Source organism: Acomys russatus, chromosome 6 (assembly GCF_903995435.1).
Source record: "Acomys russatus chromosome 6, mAcoRus1.1, whole genome shotgun sequence".
Classification (NCBI taxonomy): Eukaryota; Metazoa; Chordata; class Mammalia; order Rodentia; family Muridae; genus Acomys; species Acomys russatus.
This window is the reverse complement of record NC_067142.1, coordinates 814,195-826,197: the sequence shown is the minus strand read 5'-3', so window position 1 is coordinate 826,197 and position 12,003 is coordinate 814,195. Positions and strand designations below refer to the sequence as shown.

The 12,003-nt window shown below is 32.0% G+C and overlaps 1 protein-coding gene across 1 annotated transcript in view; it reads right to left on the bottom strand.

The window, feature by feature from the left end:
- Cdh19 (cadherin 19) overlaps positions 1-12,003 on the bottom strand; it is a 64,437-nt gene that overhangs the window by 36,344 nt on the left and 16,090 nt on the right. The window contains exons 4-7 of the mRNA XM_051147200.1: positions 9,876-10,040; positions 6,556-6,737; positions 5,521-5,774; positions 2,346-2,467 (exon numbers count right to left, since the gene is read on the bottom strand). Coding sequence (XP_051003157.1) covers positions 2,346-2,467; positions 5,521-5,774; positions 6,556-6,737; positions 9,876-10,040 — 723 coding nt within the window. The remainder of the gene's footprint in view (positions 1-2,345; positions 2,468-5,520; positions 5,775-6,555; positions 6,738-9,875; positions 10,041-12,003) is intronic.

The window sequence follows — 12,003 nt, the reverse complement described above, 5'->3', positions numbered from 1 at the left end:
GACCCAGAAAGACAAGAATGGTGTATGCTAACTTATAAGAGTATATTAACCACATTATACAGGAGAACCATACTACAATAGGGAGACCTAAAAAACTTAAATAACTCATAATTATCTATCTAAAACCTCTCTCTAGACCGAAATACATGTTAACCTCTAAATAACTAAGCTTAATTGTAGAACAAAACTATCTGGTCTCCAACCCCATCAGAGACTTGAGAAGGAATAAAATTGATTTCCTGAGCATTCAGAATCTTAGATGCACAAAGATAGGAAAAATGTTTTCTTCAATGCTTTCAAATACAAATAGCCAAAACACTAAGAATGTAACATTTATATAATTCCTGATCGCATTATGGTTCTTCTTGTTATAGGTAGTTTATTGTATACATGTGTAGTAATAGAAATGTATATGTAAAAATATTTTTAAAAGAACCTAAATAACCAGTAGGACATAGATAAGATGTTTAATTCTCAATCTGCAGGAGAAAAAGAATAGAAAACAGAAGAGTTTGAAGATAATTTACAGGAGAGGAGCCTACCTAAGCTCCTCTGAAAGTCGTCAGACCGTGGGGGATTTAATCCAAAACTGAGCCCCACAGTCAAACTTTGGGGTGAAAAGCATACAGTCCTATGGAAGAATTAAGGGATGGTAGTAACTGGATGAAATAGGAGGTCCACAAGGAGACCAGTGAAGACAACAAATTCTGGCCTGAGTTGGAGGTTGTGCTGCAGATACTAATGCACCAACCAACTACCATGAATGGTCCGGACTTAGACCCTCTGCTCTCATGCAGTAGATAGGCATCACTGTCTCTTTCTAGTACCTATAATTCTGGGGAGTAGCAGCTACTTCTGACATGGAGGCTGGTCCCTCCTTATTGATCACTTTCCTCTGTGAGGTGGCATTGCCAGACCACAGAGGAAGAGAATGTTGGTAGTCCAGATGAGACTTGATAGGTTGAGTTCAGATGATAGGAAAGGAGGGCACTCCCCTTAGGGACTAGTATAACAGGAAAGGGGTATGGGGTAAGGAGAGCATGATCAGGAGGAAAAGAGTGAGGGGGGCTACAATTGGGTAATAATGTGAACCAATTAAAAACAATAAACTAACAGGCTAAAATGACAAGAAAGATAGGATATTTCTTATATGCAATTTTAATCTTTTGCTGTGCTACAGAATGTTAAATGATTAACTAAAAATAATTATTGGGCAATTTTCATATATCCATTACTGTAAGCTTTATTTAATATAATTGATTACATAAATTATTGATTAACAGTTTAAAAGGCAATAAGCAAACAACAAACTAGTATGATTGCATTTACTTGAATAATTTGAAAAGACATTATCTGCCTATGTCTGAACAAAAGGAAAAACAAAGGAAGATCTGCAGGCTGCTGATTATTAAATCTGACTGAAAACAGAACTTTTGAGCACAATTTCGATATGAATTCCTTGTTTTAATATGTATAAGTTACCAAAGAATGCTATTGTAATACTTCATATTCTACAAAATAATCAAAATGAAATAAGAATTACATTCAATGTGCTTTGTGACTAATGTACAAAATATGTTCTTATACTTCAAGATAAAAAGAGAATGAGGTAGAGACATTTATATTAACTTATCTATATTAAACAAATGTATACATAATCTTTCGTATTCTGGTTAAAATGTGATAGCACAGGACTTTAATCCCAGCACTTGGGAGATAGAAGCACAGAGATGCCCATGAGTTCAAGGCCCCTGGGTGTATGGAGTGAATTCCAGGACAACCAAGGCAGTACAGAGAAACCTTTAAGACAGTAGTCTGCGAAATATTTAGTGGGCAATATGTAGTCAGCACCATCATAGTTGTCATTTCAAAAGTATATGAATTTTGGTTGTACATAAGTTTTCTTATAAATATAACATTTAGTAAAAAACATGGAGAATATTTGCTAAAATTTATGAAACACCCATTTATTTTATTTGCCAATATATGTATAAAATGAAGAAAAATGCATAATGACACATTGCTATATAGCAAATATATTTTACATTTAAAGATATGCTTTCATTATATTTTGTGTTCTACTCAACCTTTTTTTTTCATTAACCTAAAATTGTTAAAGAACAAAAACTCAGAATTTAGTATTACGGTTATGGGAAGCATGAATTACACTGAGAAGATACTAATTTATAATCATATGACCCCCATTTATAAAACTACATATAAAATTTAAATTTTGATTTATACAATTTATACAACAATTAAACATATATGAGACTCTAATTTCAAAATTAGGTAATTGTTTACAAAATATATTTATAGACTGCATTTGGATAATAAGGACTTACTCATTTCTGTAGCTGTGACACTCAGGTTGTACCAAGCAGTGACCTCCCTATCAAGCAGGTTAATGGTAAATATTGTTCCATTGCCATTGATATCAAACATTTTACTTCCAGGGAGAGAATACCTGAGCAAAAAGGAAAAAATATAACAACCAAATTGTATTATTTTATAGCAATGCTATATGGGTCACTAACCATAACAGCTCCAAGAGAAATTATTAAGTTCATTATTTACAGAGCTAAGGCCATGAAGAATTGTTATCATAAACTACAGTCACACATTTAAGATTATGCAAAGAATAAATGCTGTTTAAAAACATAGGTAAACTGGACCTGGTGGCACATACCAGTAATCCAGCACTCGCGGAGGGAAAGGCAGTGCTGTGAATTCCAGAACAGCCATGGATAAATAAAAAGCCCTGTCCTCAAAGACATAAAAGACATCAAAAAACAAACAAACAAACACGAAAAAACAATGGATGAGAACAAGAAATAAATTTTGAATATAAAATATGGTTGAGCAAATTTTCTTCTTGTGTGCTGGAGCATCTTCTGGGTATATTCCAAGGAGTGGAATAGCTGGGTCTTGAGGAAGCCCTATTCCCATTTTTCTGAGATAGCACCAGATAGATTTCCAAAATGGCTGTATTAATTTGCATTCCCACCAGCAATGAAGGAGTGTTCCTCTCTCCCCACATCCTCACCAGCATGTGGTGTCACTTGAGTTTTTGATCTTAGCCATTCTGATGGGTGTAAGATGGAATCTCAGAGTTGTTTTGATTTGCATTTCCCTGATGACTAAAGAGGTTGAGCATTTCTTTAAGTGTTTCTCAGCCATTTGATATTCCTCTGTTGAGAATTCCCTGTTTAGTTCCAAGCCCCATTTCTCAATTGGATTATTTGGTTTGGTGGAGTTTAGCTTCTTGAGTTCTTTATATATTTTGGATATTAGACCTTTGTCAGATGTAGGGTTGGTGAAGATTTTTTCCCAGTCTGTAGGCTGTCACTTTGTTCTCTTGACAGTGTCTCCTGCTTTACAGAAGCTTCTCAGCCTCATGAGGTCCCATTTATTAATGGTTGACATTAAGGCCTGGGCCGTTGGTGTTCTGTTCAGGATTGTTATACTGGAATACTTGTATGATTTAAAAGGAAGTGGCAAATGAAGTAATTATAATCTTCACTACTAACAAACATATTTTTGAAAACACAAAATTAAAAATATTTTTATTTAATCTGAGGTACTACACATGCAAATAACTGGCTCTTCTACTCATATAATGAGAAAACTTTAATTGATGAATGACTTGATTGAAGGAAATTGCAAACGGCATGTTTCATGTAACCAAAGCACAACTAGATTGTGAATGAAATGTGTGACTGCCAATCTGCTATTGTTTCATTTGAGAAGTAAGCTATTTCCCTAGTACAGTCCTATGTTATTAGTCTGTATTCAATATCATGGTGACTGTTTAAATCAACAAGTTCTATTACATATGAAAATATGCTTATCTATAAAGGTTTAAATCAAACATTTTTATAATATTTTGTAAAAAATAAATTTTCATTACACAACATACTGTCAGAACATGACCAAAAAACCAGTGCATGGTGAACAATGTTTTGGGTAATTGTAAGAGAGGAACAAAGAAAAATAACATAGGACCTTTTACTATAGGAGTATTTATTCCAAGGATTTTTCACGGACATGATTTTGTACCCCCAGTGTTAAACATTTACTTTCATTTCATATGACATGTATATTTTTGTTGAATTAATAATAGCTATAGAACCCAATCTAGTGAAAGAATATCCTAAGTGCTCTCTTCAGTGTACCGTGTGTCTGAATATGGCTGTCCGCCTTGCTTTCATGCTTTCCCAGGTATAATCAATAGTAAGTGCCAGGCAATGTGTCTAAATTAATCTGTCCTGAAAGTTCTCAGAAGGGGCTGCTCTGCTAACACACAGGATGAGCATGCTGATATTTATTTCCATGTCTTTATAAGCATAATTCTCTGTTCTCAAATTGTATCATTGCTATCTTTGTTACTCTTATGAAAAAAATGCACTGAAAATGAAGTAATGTTTTCAATAACATTAGACAGTACTCTGCCCCAGGTTCACAGACACAGATCTGCAAGTTTGGCAAATGCTGACACACAGTAACACTTACTTCTTTCAGGAAATAAACTTTAAATATTAGAAACTGTTTAGATATACTATCCTTTTATTTGAGTTAAAAATATTGATGATGAATTTGATTAATATTTTAGAAGATACATTCACCTTTTCAAAAAAATCACAACCAGGCAAGTTACAGAACTGAGGAGCCCAGTCCCAATGCATATTTTTACAGAACACTCTCACACTTACTGATAATGGAACATTGATTAAGAGGGGCCAGAAAAAATTGTAAGAGTTAGAAGAACACTGAGGAGATTTTGCAGGATTGTGTTTGCTAATAAAGTCAGATGCTAAAGCCATGAAATTACATCAACATGGCTTCCTAAAGAGGAGATGAACAAGTTCAAGATCAATAGACATATCAAAGTGGATGGGAAAAAATCCAGGTGGCATCAACTCTACACAAAGAACTTTGGGCTCTTAAAGTATTCAGAGAGTGGGAGAAATAGTGTTTCCCAGGTAGGACCATATGAATTGGTTTTACAACCTTAGTCATCAACTCTGAAAATAATGATTAAACCTTCTTGGCAACAATAACAATAACGTGTTTATTTTTAATGATATCACATTCATGGTATATGATATTGCCCTGTCTTACAAATGGTGGTACACACACACACACACACACACACACACAACACACACACACACACACACACATATAGTCACTTGATTATGGAAGAAACTGGTAGTTTCTACACAAAAGGATTCTTTTCCTCTATTTTTTTCTTTTTTTAAAATATCTTTTGAAATAATTTGATGTCTTCTCAAATATTTACTCAGCAGTTTTCTTAAGCACAAGTCAAAAAAGCAGAAGTATTTGCCAGTCTACTGTCCTAAACAATTATTTCCATTGTGAATTTTGCATTTCCAAGTCACAATATTTCTATAAATAACGTCATCTATCTTTCTATATACATATATATGTTTCAATTTATTCTAACCTATTCAGTCACTTATTAACACAATGCTAATGTTAATAATTATAAATACTCACCTTATAAGAGATTGCCTTCGATCTGGGTCAATGGCAGAGACTGTCCCTACAACTGTTCCATATGGCTTTTCTTCAGGAATTTCAAATATGTAATATGGTAAGAGGAAAATAGGAGGCTCATCCTCATCTTCTACTTGAATTTTAATGTAGGTTGTAGAGGTATTAAGATGGACAGGTGCAAGCTCTTCATCAACATGGCGATTTCTAACTTTAGCTCTGATTCCATAGTGGCTCTGGTGTTCAAAATCAACTTTCTACAAAGAAGTGCATTGTCTCAGAAAAATAATTCCAGTGAAGCGAGGTTTTACATAAAACATTAACCTTTTCATGTCTCAATTTTTTCATCTAGTTATGATTTTAAGGTATGCAAATTCATTTCCTATAATCATTCATCAGGCATCAAAATTATAATTTGTTTACACTTCAACTATACGCTTATTTGAAATAATTATAGTTTAAATTAGAAAAAAATTTTGCTTTTCTGTGTTAAATATTTTAGGAAATTGGTATTACTTTCTTGTTTGTGATGTACTCTTCTTTCAAATTATTCTTCACTTGAAATTCTTTTTAATTTAAACATATAAAATGTAAAAAACCCTTATAAAACCCATTCTTCATGGTTGTGGGGAGAGTGAGAAAGGCCTCTGACATAAAGTCTGGTGTCCCATGATTTGATCACTTTCCTTTGGTGAGGAGGCCCAGAGGGCACACAGAGGAATGGGAAGCAGGCTATCCAGTTGAGACCTGATAGCCTGTGGTCATGTGGTCAACAAGTTCTCCTTCTCTCAGAGGTCTATTGGATGGGAATAGTGTGGAAAAGGAAGGAAAGGATGGAATGAAAAGATACATGAAAAGGGATAACAATTACCATGTAATATGAATAAATTATAATAAATTAAGATTTAAGCCACGCTACATATCATGCTTCAGTTCAAATATTAGTGAAGCAAATGACAAGCATCAACCTTAAATAATTACATGTATTTGATCAGATTTTGCACTATTTATTAATTTAAATAAGTAAAATGTATGTACCTTTTTTAGTATTACTATTCCTTCCTGGGTCTCATTGTCAGTGATGATGCCAAATGTTTGTGAATCATCTTCAATTGTATAGTCCATTTCTGCATTCTCACCTATGTCATCATCATATGCCATAATTTTTCCCAAAGATGTTCCATTGGGTGCAGATTCAGATACAGTGAAACGGTAGAAACCTTTACAAGCATAATGCCAAATATTTTGTTTAAGTTTTACCATATGAAACTCCAGCTTTTTGCATATTTTCTTGTGGTCTCTAGGAAAACCTATTCGTTTTCTGCTAGCTATCATTTCTATATTTTTTTCTAAAGACTTTAATTCATTTTAGCATATACATATATATTATTAACATAAATAAAAATTTACATGCAGCAAGAAGAACCATGAAATGATCAGGGATTATTCTGAAATTTATTTATTTTTTAAAATATATTTTATTAATTTATTCATATTACATCTCAATTGTTATCCCATCCCTTGTATCATCCCATTCCTTCATCCCTCTGATTTACTCCTTACTCCACTCCCCTGAAATTTATATTAATGGTTTTGGGTTAATTTTTTCAACCTTGTAGAAAACATCTTTCTTATCTTGGTTATTCTAAAATTCTGAATTCCTTCTCAAGTTTCTGATGTGGTTGACGACCAGATAGTTTTGTCTTACTATTAACCTTAGCTTTTTAGGTGTTAAGATATTTTTGGGTCTAGATAGATGTTTTAAGTTGACAGGATGAGATATGGCAGATATAAATTTTCATTAAGAATTTTAGAATCATCATTTCTATATTTTAATATTTTCATCTCTATAGATTAATGCATAAAGGTGTATGTATATTTTCTTTTATTTGGAAATTGGAGCATTTCTCTAATATCAAATTTAAAAATCAGATTTTATCCAACATGCATCCTATCTTTACTAGGTATACTTCCAAATTTCTATTTATTCATTTATTCATAAAACTATTGCTTTATTTTTACTATATCTTGTAATCAACAAAACAAAAATTGGTTAAAATATTTTTTAAATTATGCTTAAACAGTTTATGATATGTGATATTAACCATGGATTTTAAGTATAAAATGAGATTGACCACATATCATTGAACTTTAAGATTAATAGTATAGTTCTGAAATATATTGATTCATCAGAGATTTCATAGAAAATATTTGCCTAGAAATTTATAATATGAGAAATTATGTGTATACAGATATTGAAAATTTAGAAAATAATAGCTATAATCTCTACAAGTGCTTGGGTGTCATTGTAATACAATTGTTTTACATGTTTGTTAATGTAGTATGCATTCATAATTCATATAAAGCTTTTGGATATAATAATCTCAGATTATTAAAGTTTTGGTGCAAGAAATAAAAGATACAAATTAATGGCTGAAAATCGTTGACAAAATTTTTTTCCTTTAGTAGATGTTAATGAGATGTGTGCATGAGTGTCTGAGCATGTTATGCTTGTTTCTGTGTGTCTGTGTGAAGCATTTGTGAATGTGTGTGTGTGTGTGTGTGTGTTTGCATGAGATGTGATGTGATGTGTTCATGCATGTATGCAAATTTGCTCACAGACTGTAGAAAACAAGAGCTTCTAGAAAGTTAGCAGAGTGATAAATTAGACATGAAATGTATTTTGCAAAATAGAGTATAAATTAGACCATCATTTTTTCATATAATACAGTTTTACACTGATTAATTCAATATGTTTTATTTCAATCAATTCAGATAATAAGATTTCTTCATGGGCAATATTGATTTTGAATTTATTAACTGGGATGGGAAATATCTAAGAAAAAGACATTTGGGGGATATTTTATATTTTAACATGAATTTTACAACATATTGCACATCTTAAAATTGTACAGCATATACAAATTAAGAAGTTCCATTATATTCTAATATCATCAATGTTATATAGGCTGTACATGTCTTTTTAAATTGCTCAACAATATCATTATGTAGTACATAACTTTCTTTTGTTAGGATAGAAGATTTGATACATCTGGGATTTGAAGGTATTTGGTGAGTATATTTATGTCTACAATCTTTAGATATAGGAATTTGTACAGAATTACACTACACTTTAAATCGACTGTGACTATCAACATAATGAAACCATGAGTGATGCCAAGCTTGAAAGTTCAACTTTTCCATGTCTACTGATTGGTAACCCAAAACTGCTTAACAAGTAGCTAAAATGTGAACCTGTCATTGCAAGTAAAACTACAAAGAGAAAACTGCAAAAAGAAACACTTTTGAGGAATTTGAAAAGCTGAACAAGAGCTGAACATGGAATAAAATAATAATTTTCCTAAGTGCTATAACTCAGTATGTATTCGCCACATTAGGAAGACTAAGACAGAAGAGTATCCATGAGTTGGAAGTACTCATACCCTACATAGTGAGATCAGGCTTAAAAATACAAAAACAGACCTTTAAAAAGCTTAAAAGAATAAAAAAGGCCAAACATAATGGCGGTTTCAGTTCTGCAAATCGGTAATCAATGTCAAGGAAATTAATCTGTGACTGATGAATATATCTTATAGTCTCTTCGTTCTTTGTCTAGTGCTTACCAATTTTTCTTTTAGTATTATACTTGATAATTGAACATGCTTTTAAATTTATTTTTGGTCCTAGGTGAAATTAACTGAGAACTAGGAAAAAAAATGAAATTTCACATGATTTAATGTATACAAAAAATGGTTACAGAAATTTTATTTTTCTTTTGCTAAAAGAATCAAAACTTAAATTTCTTGTTAAATTATTACTTCAGAAATGCAAAAGAACTCCAAAAATGTAGTCATGACAATTTATTGTGATTTTATGAATGTCTTTCTTGAAATAGCTGAAGTAACCAAACTTGCAGATAGAACTAAACGGACAATAAAATGACTTTGACACAAAGATTTTACCATGTCTCATTTACTGTGCCACTCTTATCACAAGAGCCTATTAAAATAGGAATAGAAGCAAAATTATTACGTATAAAAATGTCATCATGAGAAATATTCAGTCCACTAGATGCTTTTGAGATGTGCGGTCAGTCAAAAATTAGCAGGCATCCTTAGGATTTAATATGGTTTTCCAGCTAACAGCTCTCAAGGAAACTGAGTCTGTTACTAGATACAAGACTACTGAACAATGTGAACACTATAAGGAATGAAATGGATTACACCTATTAGTCATAGGAAATGTCCCATGTATTTTGATTATAGCTTAGTGATCTCTTTGTAGAGCGTAGACTTTAAAATCTGTGCATATTCAAATGATATAAAATAAAATGGAAATTAAAGACAGATTCTACTTACTTTCTTTGAATATTGGCTTGTTGTCATTAATGTCTGACAGCTTAATTAAAACAGTTGTTGTTGCAGATAGGGCTCCAGACTGACCAAGCATGTCCTTGGCTTGAATAATTACACAGTATGTATCCTGCACCTCTCTATCCATTTTGGAAGATATCCTTATGATTCCTTTTTTAAAAAGTAACACAACCCCAGTTATTATTACCCATCACCTCTTCCTAGCTAACTGCTTAATCATTCAATAATGTAATCCTCATTTTTATATGCTAGCTACTAACATAGCAATATTCAATAATAGTAAAATTAAGAACCAATTTTGTCAACAATTCTTACCGAATCAATAAATATAACTATACTTTTAATGCAATAGGATAGCAGGTGTCATTTAGATATTGTAGAAGCCTCAATTTCCTCTCAACCTAAGAATGAGTATCTTTTATATTTTCTCCATCACTGAGAATGACAGTCTAATCTATTCTGCCCTTTGACCAGCACTTGGATCATCATCCTCTGATCAACAAATTGTTCCTTAAGAAGAAAGTCTAAAATTACGCTAACATTCTCTTTCTCATTTTAACTTTTACATTCATTTGGAAATTACTTACTGATTAAATATAGTCAATCAGTACTTATTGGTATCTATATGTTTATTAAATAGCTGTAAATTCTGTGATGTAAAATCCTATGTTTATGAATTTTAAATAGTTTTTATTATTTACAATTTCACAGGAACAAACTTTGAAAATTACATTATGTGATATAATGCCAGAGACAAAATCAGAGTTCTACAAAGAAGAGTATGTTACAGAAAGACTTAAATCCTGATATTTTAAGATTAGTAAAATAAATAATAGTACATGATGGAAAAGTTGCTTGGAAAGGAGTAAATTATTTATTGCTGTAGGAGTACAACTGCTTCAGCCACTATGGAAAGTGGAGTGGAGTTTCCTCCTGAACTTGGGAACCAATATCTATACTGTACACAAAGAAGCTAAAACAGAGGAACTTGCTTATCCATCTTCACTGATGTCTTATTCATAATAACCAAAAATTAGAACTATCTTCTATTGACTGAAGAGTAAATAATGAAACTACATTTAGATAATTTTTATTGAGATATATAGAAACTATAAAATTTTCATAAAAGGGAGAGCATTGGGTAGAAAGTCCTAGGCAAGATAACCCAGACTCCAAAAGAAAGTATAATGTTATCTGTTATATGAGAATGTTAAGCTTTCAAGGTGACCACTACAATACAAATAATCACAGAGGTTAGGTACCTAGTAAATGGTTATTGTGGAGGAGAGGATCTCTTTAAAAAAAAAGAAAATAGCATGTAGCTTTCCAGATAGACGAAGTAGGAACTAGAAGTGAAAGATTAAGTAAGGAAGATAATTGGGAAGAAGGATAAATTACTAGGACCAAAAACATTTGAAATCCAAGTGGAAAGAAGCTTCCTAAAACATATATATCTACCAAAAGAATCTAAATGGAAGCACCTGTAACACTAGAGAAAATGCTGCAAGAAAAATCTTTAGTTTTATTTAGGGGATTAAAAACTGTTAAGTCACTGACCTCTATATAACACAGCCTTTTACAAGGATATGGGTTGCTCTCTACAATCTTATGCTAACATCATATTACTGTTAAAGGGCTAAGTAAATGTTTTATCTCTAATGACCCGTTTTCAGGTGGTCGAACTTAATTTGCATAATATACCACAAGAGAAAGTTACCAAACAGCATTATTTAGCTAAAAACTCTATAACCTACAATAGTAACTTGAATGCAAGGTATATTGATGCAATGGTAGTATAAATGTTTTGGGAATAACCAAAGACCTTTTAAAATTATATTTAAGGGCCCCTTCATGAGATGGAGCCCATACTTACCATTGCCAAAGGAGACAAAAACCTGAGGCTAAATAGGTCATAGGCTAGAAGAAAAGCTACTGAAGTTAGGTGGATAAAAGAAAATAGTAATGAAACTAAATTACATATTGCTATTTCTATAGATCAGTGCCTTGCTAAAAATTCATCAAATATGTCTCTTCTTGCAATAAGTGGAAAATAACACAGAGATCTTCAACTAAACAATGTCTAGAAGAGACTTTAGAACAATCATTTATAAAT